At 58.1% G+C, this 15,460-nt stretch overlaps 1 protein-coding gene across 7 annotated transcripts in view; it reads left to right on the top strand.

Annotated features, from left to right (window-relative positions):
- Positions 1-15,460, top strand: part of LOC125932700 (collagen alpha-1(XIII) chain) — an 84,523-nt gene that overhangs the window by 43,942 nt on the left and 25,121 nt on the right. For all 7 annotated transcript variants that reach the window (XM_049645172.1, XM_049645176.1, XM_049645177.1 and 4 more), the window contains 13 exons: positions 1,038-1,082; positions 1,952-1,984; positions 2,719-2,745; positions 5,267-5,320; positions 6,130-6,216; positions 7,826-7,879; positions 9,012-9,056; positions 9,437-9,502; positions 10,671-10,694; positions 12,436-12,498; positions 13,559-13,603; positions 13,980-14,132; positions 14,749-14,847. In XM_049645172.1, coding sequence (XP_049501129.1) covers positions 1,038-1,082; positions 1,952-1,984; positions 2,719-2,745; positions 5,267-5,320; positions 6,130-6,216; positions 7,826-7,879; positions 9,012-9,056; positions 9,437-9,502; positions 10,671-10,694; positions 12,436-12,498; positions 13,559-13,603; positions 13,980-14,132; positions 14,749-14,847 — 795 coding nt within the window. The remainder of the gene's footprint in view (positions 1-1,037; positions 1,083-1,951; positions 1,985-2,718; positions 2,746-5,266; positions 5,321-6,129; positions 6,217-7,825; positions 7,880-9,011; positions 9,057-9,436; positions 9,503-10,670; positions 10,695-12,435; positions 12,499-13,558; positions 13,604-13,979; positions 14,133-14,748; positions 14,848-15,460) is intronic.

Raw genomic sequence — 15,460 nt, forward strand, 5'->3', positions numbered from 1 at the left:
ACAGCTCTTGAGACCCGAGTGGGGAGGCTGGGCCGGGACAGCGTCTGTCAGGGCCCCGCGTTGCCCTCCAAAGCCTTCAGATGTGCTCAGAGGCGAGCAGCTGCCGCAGGCTCGTGGCTGTCACCTGTCACTGCTCGGCATTCAGAGCCCTGGCCGGGGCTTCATCTCGGGTTCAGCTCATGGCGACAGGAGCTGCCTTCCTTCCTCTCCCGAGCACCCCCACCCCCGACTTCACTGACCCAGTAGGTGAGTCTTGACTCATCGTCTCCGCTTGACCTCCATGTGTCGCTGGCTGTCATCTCCAGCGCCATCTACCTCCTGTCCTTCCTGAGCTCACAGCCCGGCCCCACAGGTGTGGCATTTTCACGGGGAAGGCAAAAGAACCTGAGGAGAAAGACGGGACGCTGCTGAGATAGTAGAGCAAACCCCACAGTGTCCTGAAGCCGCAGCCCCCTTGGGGCCTCTGGATGGGCTCCAGGCGCAGCCCTGCCTCCACTCACAGTCCCCGCCCCCCAAACCAAGGCCCACCCTCCGCCACGCCCTCTGGAGGAGTTAGACCCAAGGAGGCCGGGAGGAAGTGGCCCAGCCAGCAGGCACCAGAAAATAGGGCCAGAAGGGCCAGGGGGGACCTGGAGGGAGGGGACACCGGTGATGGCCAAGCAACCCCTTCCACCCATGGCCCTGCTGCACTGAGCTCCGAGCCAGCGGGGCCCCTGGCTGGTGGCAGATCTGGAATAGCTCCCCCTGCAGCCCCTCAGGACTCAGACTCGGCTGGTGGGCCCGTCTCCCTGGGCGCCTTTCCTGCACCGTGATCTGCGCTCTGGGACTTGGGCCCTTCCGTGAGTTCACGTGGCCTGTGGTGGCCGCCGGTGGTGGCAGGTCCTCCAAGCTCAGCGTGAGCTGCACGGCCGTCCCGGGCTTCCAGACCAACCAGGATGGACGCCTCGTTGACATCCTTGCAGGCCATGCTTCAAGGGCCGAGGGCCTCAGGCGAGACAGGCCCTCTCCTCAGCGTTTCTTCTTGTTTCTTCCTTCAGGGAGAACGAGGCATGCCGGGGATGCCGGGCAAACACGGAGCCAAGGTACGTGCCCCTCACCCCATCCCAGGCAGCCCCTGCCTGAGCCCCAGCTCTCTCTCTCAAGCCCTGGGACACCTCGGAGGCCCCACTCCTCCTGCCCATGTGCCGCTGTGAAGACGTGAAGGCGGGTACACATCTCCTCCCCAGCCCTCTCCCCTTGCTGTGCCAGCCTGTTCTTCCCGTGAGCCGACACTCACCAGTGCCCTGACGTGGCCAGGCCGCCTCCTGGGCATCTCTGGGTCGTTACAAAGCTTCCCGGGTCACCCGAGCCCTGGCTGCGGTCCCACGCGGGGGGTAGGGACTCCCTAAAAATCACCTCCACTTGGGATTTACTGAGGGGTGCCTTTGGCAGCCTGTTTACCTCCAAGTGGTTGGTCCTGGGCTGATGTGGAAATGGGGTTCGCTCCCAGTTGCTCCCCAGTCCATGAGGGCACAGGCCCAGAGAGCTCTCTGTGAGAAGATCCCCACTTGCAGGCTCAGGGGTCAAATCAGCCACGTCCCATTCTCCCCTGCCGTGCGGCTCTCCCTTCCACCCTCCTTCCTTCCCATCTCCTCTTCCTCCTCCTTTCCTGTCCCACGGAAGCCCTCCCCACATTGCATCCCAGAGAGACCCCCGTCTGGGCCCCCCTGGGCCCCCTGAGCAGGCGGCTGGGAAGCCTGGGGAGCTCACCGGCACAGAGCCTCCTCCTTCCTCGGGGCCTGCTCTCCCCGTGCCACACTCAGCCACCCACCCCTGCTGAGGGTCTGGACAGCGGGCAGAAGCCAGTGGTCTGGCTCCACATCCCCCTCAAGGGGAGGCCGGGAGGCGGGCCGCTCCCTCCGTGCCTGTCCCAGCTGCGGAAAGTCACCACGCCTTCTCTTCTCTCTGCCAGGGGGCTCCCGGAATCACCGTGGCGGGGATGAAGGTGGGTGGAACGTTGTCGCTCAACACACAAGGGGCAGGATGGGGGGAAAGGAGAGAGGAAGACAGAATCGGGCCTTCAGGGACTCAGTGGGCTGGCCACTGGACCAAGGAGGGGGCAGACAGGATTCAGAAACACTTCTCTTAAGGCCACATTTAGGCCCTTATGCACAACTTGAGCAAGAGAGGCTTAACTAAGCCTTGCAAAGTAAGTAGCGAAGGTTTACCAGCCTCAACTAAAGGTCTCACCCCCCTGCCGGCGTGCAAGGGAACCCGGCGCTTTCCTTCGACCCCCAGAATTCAGCAGCTGTGTGCTTGCCAAGCTTCAGAGCAGGGAACAGGAGACCTTCTCCCGAACCCCACCCGAGCCACCCGTTGGGTTGGTAGGCAGATGGTTGCGGACCCCCGAAGCACAAGTGTGGATCTCCCGGCAGGTCCACTCACAGGGGGCACCTTGTCCAAAGCCAACGCCCGTTCCTTCCCCTCCCTCCACCTGGGGTGCCTCGCTGGCATTCACATTGCCACATCCCCACCGAGGGGAAGGGTACGGAATCGTCCAGGAGGCCTCCTTTGGCCTGGGACCTGAGGCCTAGGCAGAGGAAAGCCGTGGGCTGGCCAGATGCTTCACCTACCCCATGAGTACCTTTGCTTAATGGCTCCTACACTAGCTTGCTCACTCTCTCTCTCTCTCTCTCTCCCTCATCTCTTTACCTGAGTCTTCTTTTTTTTTCCACACAGGGTGAGCCGGGGACCCCAGGAGCCAAGGTACTGATACAGGGGGAATGTTCTGGGCTGCACGGAGCATCAAGCATGGGGTGGAGGTGACAGTGGCTGCTGTTGTTATGCTCCTGGTCCCCCTGAGGCTGACCCGGAGCTGGGGACCTGGCTGAGTGGAGGACGGCCCACCCAGGAGGGGCCTGCTGGTCAGGATTGCCTCCCACTCCCTGCATTCTGGTCTGGGAAGCTCGGATAGCTTGCCTACACACCAGCTCCAGCAGGCAATAACTATTGTCCCCTGTGCCTACAGGGCTCTGTCTCTCTTGTCTGGGACCGTAAGAGACGTAACATGAAAAAAGCTTCCATGGTCACATATGTTTGGGAAATACAGACGTAAAAACTATTTCACAGGTTGCTTTACTGCAGGCCTTCTCAGAACCTTTAAGATGCCGTATATGTGTTGGGAAGCTCTAAAACTGTAATTTCTGGTGCAGCATTTTCCAAACTTTCTTTTGACTAGATCATCCTTTTTTTTAAGAGGAACATCTTATGGGACTAGTATTCTGGAAACACTGGTTTATGATCACTGTCCACCATACCCCTCACCACCCCCATCCTCTTATCAGTGACTTTCTCTTCTTACCCCAAAGGGAGACCCAGGAGCAGCAGGGAAGCCAGGGCCCCCAGGTTTGCCGGGGAAGAGGGGGCAGAGGGTAGGATATTGTGTCTTTGAGTGTGTGTCCCCTTCATCCTGGCCTCTGCTGGTCTCCCACTCCCTGCCCCACCCCCATGGCTGGTGTGCTGCCTGCGGTGTGCTGGGGGGGTGCATGTGTCCCCAGAAAGAGGGAGTGCCGGGATGGCCCGGCAAAGCTTCAGAAATCCTGCACTCGGGAACACACCCTCCCTCCTTGAAAGTGTTGGTGACCCAGGAGGAAAGACCAGCAGAAGGAAGGCCTTCCCCCCGCCCCCCGCCCTTCCATCCCCCAGGGCCTCGTGGGGCAGCATCTGTATCATTTCCCTTCAGACTCGGCCTGTGGCAGGGCAGACCCCAGTTAAGGCACATCCCAGGCACGGCCCAAGCAAAGCAGGGCCTGCTGGGGCCCCAGGACTCCCTTCCCTCCCAGCACGTGGGCCCTTACCCGGCATTCCTCTCCTCCCTGGAGCAGCTTCAGGCTATTTTGTCACTCAGCTTCTATGCACGGTCAGGTGGCAAGGGGAGGCCACCTGAAGACTTGGTGCAGTATCTTCTGTGGCTCCAGCGGCAAAAATCATCGAGACATCTGGCTAATTATGACCCCCGGGGCCCTCAGTGTGTATTATTACCTAGGAGAACCAGCAGCCACCGGGCTGTGGAGAATGCGCCCTCTAGCGTTGGCCTGCAGGGGTTCTTTTGGGGGTGCTCTCCCCGTAGGAGACACTCTGTGGGCGCAAAGTGCCGTCTCCATGGTGTAGAAGGCGGAGCTTCGGCGGACGCGGGGGGGGGGGGGGGGGGGGCCGACCTGGCTCTGTCACTGAGGCCGCGAGGGGTCCCGCATAGCCACGGTGCCGCTTCACCTGCGCAGCGAGAGCAGGGCCCTGTGACGCGTGTCATGGGAAGAGCTCTTCGTGGCAGAAGAAGATGCTTAGCGAGGGGTGTTAGTCTGCTAGAGCCGCCCTGACAAAGGACCACAGACTATGTGGCTCAAACCACAGAAAGTCACGGTCCCGCAGTGCTGCAGCCCGGAAGTCTGAGGTCGAGGAGTCAGCAGGGCTCACTGCTTCTGCAGGTCGTGAAGGAGGGGTCTGCTCTGTCCCTCCCTCCTTTCTGTTGGTTTGCCGGCAGCCTTGGTGTTCCCTGGCGTGGAGAATTATCACCCCGGTCTCTGCCTTATCCTGACATGGTGTTCTTCCTGTATGCATGTCCGTGTCCAAACTTCCCCTCTTGCAAGGACACCAGTCGTATGGATTAGGGGCCCCACCTCACTCCAGTATGACTCTCCTAGCTTGGCTAATTGCATCTCTGATGACACTATTTCCCAAGAGGGTCACGTTCTGAGATACTGGCAGTTGGAACGTCAACATACGAATTGGGGGAGGACGCGAGTCAACCCATAACAGGAAGCAAACTTCTCAAAATATGGTTAGATGGTTTTTGTCTTCCCTGGAGGCAGGGAGGAGGGAGGCAGAGACCAGGGAGCTCTGAATGCTGGACGTTTTAAAAAATGAAAAGAGCAGAGTACTTTAAAGAGCTTCCCCGACTCCCGGCCTTCTAACCCGTTCACCTGTCCCCAGGAGACCCCAAAAGGGGCTAAGTGCTCTTGGTCCCTGTCGCTTCGTGAATGATGAGAGCCCAGCCCGTATGGGAACAGGAGACCAGGGAGGCAGGCCGTCACCAGTATGAAGTGGCCCAAGGGAGGAGTCAGGTGCAGATGGGGGTCTGGCAGGAAATGGAGTCTTTCAGGAAATGGCCCCCAGAGGGGGAGGGAAGCAGGACAGAGAAAGCCTCAGCTCCATGCTGGTGGGGCGGTGCCTTCCCGGTTGTCCTGGAGAAGCCGTTCCTAACCCTGCATTGTCTGCATTTCCTCCACAGGGCGAAAAGGGGGCTGCAGGCTCCCCCGGGCTGCTCGGCCTCCTGGGGCAGAAGGTGGGTGTTGGCAAGCTCTGAATGGTGGGCTCCGTGTAAAGGCCTTGGTGTTCATCCGCACCTGACCATTCACACGGGCCCCGGCACGGGAGGTGTCCCTCCCAGATTGGGGGAAAGCAGCTGCAACGCAGCTAGATTATTGTGTGGGGTACCATGTGGGAGCCCCTGATTGGTAAAAAAAAAAAAAAAAAAACCCATCATATTCAAAGACCAGTAGCTATGACCTTGTCAGATCTCTTTGCACCAGCTCTGAAAACGCGCCCCCTAGTACATGAGATCCATCAGACGGTCCATTTAAAACAAAACAAAAGACTAGAGGTCAAATACGTTTGGGGAGAGCTGCATAAGACAGGCCACTTGGGATGGCACAAGGCACCCTAGCCCGTCAGGGCCTCAGAGCACCCTGCAGGGAAGGAGCCTGCCCTGCTCCATTTCACTCTGCCTTTCCTGACATCCTTTGGCCACCAGACTCCTTTTTCACATGCCATATATTCCCCACCCACTGAAGGAAGTGTCCATGGACACACTCTGAGGGTCTAGACCCAAGTTACAATTGGTCTCCTGTTTTAGCTCCCTACCTGTTCCCCTTCTGCAGCTGGCTCCATTGTCGGCTCACATCCCACGGCCCATAAGACGAGGCCAGGCTTCTGAGGGCCTCTGGGCCCGGCCTGGACCGAGGGGTGGTCTGCTATCTCCACCCCGCGGAACCACGAGGGGGGGAAAGACAGGGATCAGCCACCTCCTTCCAGAGCTAGACGGACCCAGTGATGGTTAACTTACCTCCCATCCTCCCACCCTTCCACCCCCAGGGAGAAAAAGGCGACGCTGGCAACTCCTTTGGAGGGGGCAGAGGGGAGCCCGGCCCCCCAGGGCTACCTGGGCCCCCAGGCCCAAAGGTGAGTTTCCCTGTGGGATCAGCACTCAGGGGGGATGCTGTCTGTGACCTTTATCTTCAGCCCATTCTTGGGGACTCTGTCCTGAACACCTTGCCCTCTCTCATGCTCCAGATGTGTTGGTTTTCCAGTGGATTCTACAAAGGCAATTTGGACCGAGGGCCTGATTCTAAGTGGTGACTGTTTGACCATGCAAGGGAAACAGTCAAGAGGGCAGATAGATGGTCCCATTGATCCAAATGGCTATGATATAACTGAGTCAGGAACTGATGGCTACAGAACCTTTAGGACAGACAGAAAGGCCCCTCACCCAGGCTCAGAATAAGTCAAGATCAGGGATCAGCTGGGCTCCACCACCGGGTGCTGGCACACGGGGTGGGGGGAAGGGGCTGGGGAGCAGCAGTGGGGTCATCTGCAAATGGGACAGCCCTCACCTTCCTGGCACTGGGTGGAAACGCAACGGTAAGATTTGGGTTTCCCAAAGCAGGTGCCTTTTGTGCTACTTGGTTTATGCCAGTAGCATAGGGACATGGGGACGTTCTTTCTCTTGGCCTGTAAGGAAAGGACTCATGACACGATTTCAGACAACACACACATTCATCCTACCAACGTTTGTCAAGGGGTGGCTGTGAGCAGGGCCCCACCTGGGCTGCAAGGCTGCAGAGAATCTGCCCTCCACTTGCTCACAGTCTAGCAGGAGAAACAAACCCACAATTCACACGGATATAGTGTAGGGGGTTGGGGGCAGAAGGAAGCCCATAGACAGGTGAGATGAAGTGGCAGAAAGGGTCTCGGGCCCACCCCCACATGCCCACCTGACTGTGGCTTGTGCCCTGTCATGATCACCAGCTTTGCCAAAGGTAGCCCTGCCACCTGGGCTCTGGGATCCCCGGGGCTGGAGTCTGTCCCAATCTGTCCCACCGACCCCTCAAGGAGTGGATACCTGGCATGTCTTGGGTCTTGACCTGGGGTTAAGGATGGCTGGGGACTATCCCTGCATCCTGGGACAAAAAGGAGGAAAGATAGAAGGCTGCTCCCAAACCTATGTCCTCCTTCCAAGTCCAGGCAAAATGTTGACTAGGGGAAGTGTGTGCAGTGGGCCTCCTCCCATCTCTCTCTGCACCTCCCCTCCTAGACCTCCTGGCGCCCCTCCCTACATGCCCTGGGCCTTCTCGGTCCCCTCTGTCTCCCAGGCAGGACCTGAGGAGTTGTGCCTTTCCAAGTGTCCCAGGTTCCAAAGTGACCTGGTCCCCTGAAGCCAGGGGCAGCCAGCAGTCCACACATGGGGGCTGCCACAGAACTGGCCTGTGTGTGTTAATCAAGAAATGAGGAGGGCCCGGCAGGGCGGTATAGACCCCAGAAAGCCGTGCTGGACTCAGAGGAGGAAGGGAGTAGGCAGGGAAGGCTGCCAGGAGGAGGTGAGACTCAGGCTGGCTGGGTGGGAGTCAGATAAGTAGAAGGAGGTGAGTTAGCAGAAGCCAGTGCAGACACTGACGGGGATCCGAAGACACTCAACACCCAGAACATCAACAGCAAGGCCCTCGTGTGGCCCCTTAGGCAGCCGGCCGAACTGCCCTGCCCACCCTCAGCCCGTGTCTCTCCTCTTCCCCAGGGAGAAGCTGGTGTTGATGGCCAGGCCGGCCCCCCGGGACGGCAAGGAGACAAGGTACAGAGGCCCCCAGTTCCGAGACAAGGGGCAGCTTGGGAGCTCAGGCCCCAGCTCAGAGAGAGAAAGAATCATGGCGGCCATTCCCACAGCTGGACCCCCAGGGCACAAGGCTGATGGGCCGTGACTCCTGGGGCCATCACTCCTGTAGGCTGGGGAGAGCCTTCCCCCAAGTCAGCAGTCATGCAAAGGCTGGCTCGGGGGTGCACGCTTGGGCCAGGGAGCCTCCCAGAGCCTCTGCTTCTGTGAGCTTCCACGCCGCTGGTAAAGGTGGGGCTCCCACTCCTCTCCGGCTCCTTCCTGTGGGAGGGTCAGGTCGGTGCTGCCCCATCCCTCACAGGTGCTCAGCAACTGAAATGCTGTGGGGACAGGGGCGTAAGGGTCAGGTTACCTGCAGGTGGCAGTGACTCAACGCTCCATGAGCTGGCCCACTGCAGGGTCACGAGGAGCTGAGTTCTATTAAAGGGACTGTTGTCCCTTTATCTTTACTTTCTATCTTGACTTTTGAAATTTGTCTTGAATGTTAACGTTGTCCCAGAACAGTTGGAAGTGTGGTTTGTTTTCATTTCTTCCCCCATAGCTCTGTCCTCTTTCCAGCAGGAGCAACCCCCACCCCACCCACCAGGGAGGTTGAGTGTTCCCCTTACGCTGAACTCCCTTTTTCCATCCTGCAGTTTGGGGCTTTCACACTCAGGCCTCTGGAAGAACCCACGGTCCTTCCGTGGCAATTACGACCACCCAGGCCATTGGCAAAAAGTTACTGAGCTCTTGCTCCTTGAGCTGACTGGAAATACAGCGGAGCAAAGGGCCTGGTCCCTGCACCCAAGGAGGTGGCTGACTTAGGGGCTGGGGAGAGGTGGCCAGGCAGACAGGTGGAGTCCCTAACCACTAACACAGGACAGAAAGAATGTCCTTCCAGTGAAAAGCAGCGGAGCCCAGAGGCACTGGGAGGCACAGAAGAGGGCCTTCGGGTGGAGACGCTTCCTGGAGGGGTAGAGCCGGCACTTTAATGCACAGGGACGTTTGCAGCCCCTTGGCCTGAGCTGAGATGAGCCTCCCGGCCCTCTGGGGACATCAGGTTCTCTCGTACCCAGCCCTGACTGCATCTCACTCCAACTTTGTCGTACGACAGGGTGAGCCCGGAGCAGCCGGAGAACAGGGACCGGCTGGCCCCAAGGTACGTGCGTCTCTCGCCCAGAGTCCCAGTGCGACATCTCACTTCCCTGGGCTCACGGCACGAGGTGGCTGGACTCTGGGTCTTGACGGGGAGGGAGGGAAAGATTGTGGCAGGAGGTTCGCGACCGCAGCCGTGACTGGACTCGGTCTTCTCCAGGCCTGGCTAGTCCCCAGCTGTCACACGGAGTCTTCTGTGTTCGTCGTGGAACCTCTGGGCACCCTGCCTCAGTGTTGGGAACCCGCTGACAGGCTCCCCATCCTGCTGCTCTAGGTCCACCCGGGCGCAGCCAGGCATCACCCGTGTTGGGGACAATCCCGTCTAACAGCGGGCAGCGGTTGCTGGGCCCCAGGCCGGGGGGTGAGACCACGTTTGTCTTGCAGGGCAGCAAGGGGGAACCAGGCAAAGAAATGGTGGACTATAATGGGAACATCAACGAGGCTCTCCAGGTGAGTGGGGGCTAACCCAGACTCTAGAGATCTGGAGATGCCCCGGGGGCCTCCAAGGCTCTGCACCACGGCCTTGATGAGGGAGCGCTCCAGCACCCCAGTTAGTGTCCTTGAGGCCAGGCTAATGGGCAGAGCTTCCAGAAGAGAGGCCCCCTTGCTCTGTCTCCCTTGGCCTCTGCCTGCAGCCTCCGGGAAAATGCACCTCCCTCGTTTGGCAGCCGGGAGGCCCAGCCCTTGGTGTGGCCCGGCTGGCGGGTTATCCTGGCTCTGGGGAACTGAGAGCCGTAGCTGGAGCATCCTGGCACCCTGTGGGATGTTGACCTATCCAGGGTTCTGGAGCCCCGTTTCTTCAATAGCCCTTTCACATGGTAGAATCTGTCTTTCTGAAACATATCTCCTTTGCGTGCCTATTTAATCACGTTTCAAGTTCATATGGTACCCACCCTTTGAAGCAGGGTATCGCCATGAATGGCTAGAGCATGCTCGTTGGGAGTTGTGGGGGAGGGGTGCCCTGCGTGTTGTAGGGTGATTAACCACTAGATGCTGCTAGCACCCCTCCCCCAGTTGTGACAACCAAAATATGTCTCCAGACATTCCCAAAAGTCCCCTGGGGGCCAAACCTCATCCCCGGGGTTGAGAACCACCGCTCAAAAGAAAGTACCTCTGTGAATCCATCTGGAAGGTGTATAATCCTGATTTCATGCCAACGCTGTCCCTCTGATTTCTTGAGTGGCTCCATATCTTCCTATACGGTTCCGTATCTTGAGCGGCTCCCTTGTTTATGAGGAAGTACGTCGGAGGCTGGAGATCTGGGCTCTGGGGGAAGAGGAAAGAACAAGGGAGAGTCCCAGTCGGTGATTAGAGAGACTAAGAGATGTGTTGTGCCCTCCTGCTTTGGCAAAGTGAAGGGAAGTCCGCGGTCCATTTCGGGACTTGACTGAGTTCGTTGTGGGAGAGCCTCAGAGCAGCATTTGGTGAGGCGTAGGGACTTGTCTGCCCAGTGCGAGAGGTGGGGTGGTGTGGGTTGGGAAGCACGGAGCCCACCAGCAGGGCCTACCCCTACTGTGCTCCTAAGGGGAGGCCCAGCTCCCACGTTGCCTGGGCCAAGGGGTGCCTCCAGATGGCTCTGGACTTGTTCTTGAACTGACTGCGTGGCTTTGGTTTTCAGGAGATCCGAACGCTGGCCTTGATGGTAAGTCTTCCCCTTTCTGTTGGGTGCAGGGCTGGGGGCTGGGGGCTGGGGGCCAGGGGAGGGCAAGGACTTGAGGTGTAGCTTCCAGAAAGCAGGTGCTAGGCATCTGGGTTTGGACTGACCGTGAAGTGCTGGGGCAGAGGGTGAGGGGAGCCCGAGCAGGGGGGGTCTCAGGAGCCTCCCCCACCCGGGGTCCCGATTGTCCTCTGGGCAGCGTGTTCCTATGCTTCTCCCTAAAGCTGTGTCAAGGAGATGGAGGTAGAGAAGAGGCTCCTCTTTTTTAAGTTTATTTATTTATTTATTTTGAGAGAGAGAGAGAGAGAGAGTGTGAGCAGGGGAGGGGCAGAGAGAGAGGGAGAGAGAATCCCAAGCAAGCTCCACACGGTCAGTGCAGAGCCCGACTCGGGGCTCCATCTTACGAACCGTGAGATCATGACCTGAGCCTAGATCAAGAGTCTGACGCTTAACCGACTGAGCCACCCAGGTGCCCCAAGGAAGATGCTTTTATAGGCTTCTTGTTTTTCTCAACCTTCAGCCAATAAAATCCATAACCCTAAAAAAATCAGTAGCAACTCGACCTCCGCATTTTCACCTTCCCTAGGAATCAATTTCATTTTCTGCACTCAGAAAGCCAGAGAATTCCAAGCCCAGGTTTTACTTGTGCACCTACCAGTGACAGGCCTGTGCATTTTTGTGGTGAATATTTATGGTTAACACAACCACCCCGAGGTTTATGTTCCATGTGGAGAGAAGAAAGGAGATCACAGAGTTCTCAAACTGTTGGGATTTCATTTCACTTACTACCTTTCACGGCCACGTGCCACAGAAGGCTTAGGGGGTGTACAGATCCAGAATCAAGCACCAGGCACGGCATCCCCTGGCCCCGGAGGTGGGTATTAACATCACACGATTCTGGAATCGATGAGCTTCGTTTGGGAACATTAAAATATATTATTTGAAGTAGTATTCGGAGCTGAACTTTCATGGAATTCTTGGTTCTTTTAAAATCAACCTCAAAGTATAAGTTACACACAATAAAACGTACCCACTTTTGGGTAAAGTTGAATAAGCTTTGACGAATGCACATACCCACGTATCCTCCACCCCAGTCACTCCAGAAAGTTCTTTTATGTGCCTCAGGCGTCAATCCCACACCGACCCTCAGCCCCGGGGCACCACGGATCTGCTTTCTGTCACAGTAGATTACACTTGCCTTTCTTGGAGTGTCATTTGAATGGAATCACACTGTATTCTCGTCTGTGTCTGGCTTCTTTTACTCAGCATAATGTGTCTGGGTTTCATCGGTGGCCTGGCAGGAACCAGTGCCTGCTTCATTTTTTACTGCTAAGTAATATTTCATTGTATGGGCTGTCGCAGACCTTCACCTGCTGATGGCTATCTGGACTGTTTCCTGGAGGCATTTTTAAGTCCCCGTCAGGAGAGGTCAGAATCATGTTCTTGGAGCCCAGGAGCCCCCAGGGGTGTTCAGAGGGAGAAGAGGGAGAGGCTGTTAGGCGTGGCTCTAGGTCGGTGGGGAGGGGGAGCATCACTCTAACCCAGACGCACTCAGGGCTCATCTGCCTTACACAGTGGGAACCCCATACTGTTTCCTTTGCAAAAAGGATGAAATGTTTGAAAATGATTGATCTCCGGAAACCAGCCTCCACACGCACCCCTCTGGCAACAGGCCACCCCTCCTTGGTTGGAAAGTTCCTCCACGGGTCTTTCTTTTCTTTCCTAGGGGCCCCCTGGTCTTCCCGGGCAAATCGGCCCACCCGGAGCCCCGGGGATCCCAGGCCAGAAGGTAACACTTGTCTTGACAAGGGGCGGGGGGGGCGGGCCCCGCAGAGGTACCCCGTGTGTCCCTGAGTGCGGAAGCCAATGGGTAACCCTCTAGTGTTCCCTGCAGAGCCACCATGGCAACTTGGCCTGTGACTCCTCCCGCTGCTCCCAGGCGCCCCAGGCCCTACCTTGCCCACATTGCAGTCACCCCCACACCAGCCACCTCGGCTCTGCTGCCTGACTTGGGCTCCTGTAATCCACAGGCTCCTTTGATGTCCTGGAGCCTGGGTCTAGACAAGCCATGCTCCAGGCAAAACCATGTGGGGACCCCCAACCCACCTATCAGGCGACGTGGCACTTAAGCTCCTCCCCGATCTCCCTCCTCCCTCACTCCCTGCCTTTGCTCTTTTATGTTCTGCCTCACCCCTGTGATTTTCTCAGAAGACCCTGCACGTTTGCCCCTCTGTCCTCTGCTCATGAGGGCCCCTGCCCTGAAGCTCCTTCCCCTCTTCCCCTACCTTTCCCACTCCTCATAGTGTGAGCCCAACTCAAAGGCCACCTCCTCCTTGAAGTCTCCCCTGATCTACCAGGCAGAATTCACTGCCCTTTCCTCTCTGCTCCCCTCATAGCCTCATTTTGCCTTGGAGACGTGGCTCGTTGTTTACTGGCCTCAAAGACAGAGACCAGGCCTCCTTTATCTCCCTCCTTGAGCTAAAGAAGAGGCTTGGGTTGACGTGAAGATACAGGGAGCTCCCCCTGGGGCAGGCGGGACAGGAGGGCCAGGTTGGGGGGCACTGGGAGACAACAGCCCCCCAGGGAGTACCCAGGGCCCTCAGTGGCAGCACGCAAGGTTGTGGCCAAAATGTGGCCTGTGGGGCCAGGAGGCCCGGACTCGGACCTAGCTCCACTCTGCACAGACCGCAGGCCTTGGGCACACACCTCTGCCCTGGGGTCCTCACCTGGAAATGGAGGCAGTGCAAGTACATAGCTCCGGGGGACCCTGGCACATAGGAAGCGCCCCATAAATGACAGTTATCATTCGTCTCTGCTCTGAGAGTGACCTTTAGTTGTCCTGGCCACAGGGGGAGATTGGACTTCCAGGCCCTCCAGGACACGATGGGGAAAAGGTAAGAACATACACTCCCAGACAAGCCTCCGAAGATGGACCTTGACCTGGGCTGGCAGGGGGACCTGGAGGGGGGACAGAAGGCTCTGGAAGAAGCCCAGGTGTGAGCCTTGTGGGGAAGAGAGTAGGGGAGGTGGGGGCCAACCCTACGCAAGCCTGAGCCCCACACTGCCGGCCCCAGAGGAGCCAGGAAGACCCGGCTGGGCTGGGCTGGAAGTTTCTAGAATTCCCAGGGAAAGTGGACAGGCTCTTCGCCTGGGCCAGTCAAGCACTGAAGAGCCACATCCTTTGGACCTCCCGTTCTTTCCTGTTCTCTCTCTCTCTCTCTCTTTTCTCCATTAGTGTATATAAATAAGTATTGCTGATATTTTCTAAAGGGACCTCGAGGCAAACCAGGCGACATGGGCCCTCCCGGTCCCCAAGGCCCCCCAGGAAAGGCTGGGCCCACAGGAATGAAGGGTGAAGACGGACACGTGGGGAGCCCGGGAGAAAAGGGGGAGAAAGGGGAGACGGGGCAAGCAGGCCCACCGGTGAGTGCTGGGCCGGCCAGGACCCTACCCTGTGATGCGTGTATGCCTGCACAGTGTGCCACCCCAGCATGGCTTTCTCAGGGTCCCCACCGCAGCCTGGGCCAGAGACCTGCAGCCAGGAAGTGGGGGCAGGAGACTCAGCTGGGTTTCCCTTCAAGCCCCCCCGCCCTTTTCTTTTATGAAGGCCAGTTTCCTATCTCGGGAGAACTGGTCCTGTTCTGTCATCTCCTGTGTCCTCGGGAAAGTTGCTGAGCCTTGCAGAACCTGTTCTGTCATCTCTAAAATGGGGATAAGAATGCTTCCCCTGGACCCTTCACTGGGTTGTTGGGAAGGCGATGAAGTCGTAGGTGTAAATGTGCCTCTTTGGAAAGTATGCGGAAGCCTGACACCCCGGAGAGGCTGCAGGTACAAAGAAAGGACCGTACCCAGTCCAGCCAGGCTGCCGACTTGACCTGGGAGTCTTCTCTGGGCCTCAGTGGTTTTTATCTGTGAAATGGGCACCATCCTAGACACCTGCCCTTGGAGGAAGGGAGCCATGTGTGCATGCCACGGTTGGTCGCAGAGGCCCACTTGATGACCTTGCTCTTGACTAACAGAAATCTTTGTCGATCTGTAGGGTCTAGACGGCCCAACTGGGGAGAAAGGAGAACCAGGTGGCCAAGGGAGACCCGGAACAACAGGATTGCCTGGCCCGATCGGGCTCCCGGGATTTACAGTAAGGCGAGAGGGCAGGGTATCAAGGTTGTCAGCAGGCAGCTGTGGACGAGGGCATGCGAGCAGGGGCGCCCTCGCTGTGGTCACCAGCCCAGCGGATGCCCGGCGCTATAACGATGCTGCATTAACCCCCGCCCGCCTGGCTGGCCTCAGTGGGGGGCAGGCGTGTTCTCTTGATGAGCAGCTACTCCGTGCAGGGTACTGACTGGAGTGTGAACAGTGGTTCCCACTTCTTCCGCTCACGGCACGGCGGCCCCTGCCTTCAGTCACCAGCCTGGTTCAAAGGCACTAGAATCTTAGACTCAGAATTCTCCTCTTAGAAGTATAAAGAACCTCAGAGGTCAACCCGCCCCACCTCTGACCCAGCGCAGGAGTCCCTCGGGAGCCACTAACTGGGGCTGCCCCACCCAGATGGGACAGGGGGACAGCTCACGGCCTCCTGACGTGTCCCCTCCAGTGTGGAGCGGGGGACCTGCTCCTGGATGTGGTGTGGGAGCTTCCTTGTCGCCCTCCCACCACGGGCCCTTGCTCTGTTCCCAGAGCCGTATTCATTTCTGCAGCTGCGTTGCAAATCACAAGTTCAGCCGCTTAAGACAGCACGCGCCTGTGACCTC

Source organism: Panthera uncia, chromosome D2 (assembly GCF_023721935.1).
Source record: "Panthera uncia isolate 11264 chromosome D2, Puncia_PCG_1.0, whole genome shotgun sequence".
NCBI classification, from domain to species: Eukaryota; Metazoa; Chordata; class Mammalia; order Carnivora; family Felidae; genus Panthera; species Panthera uncia.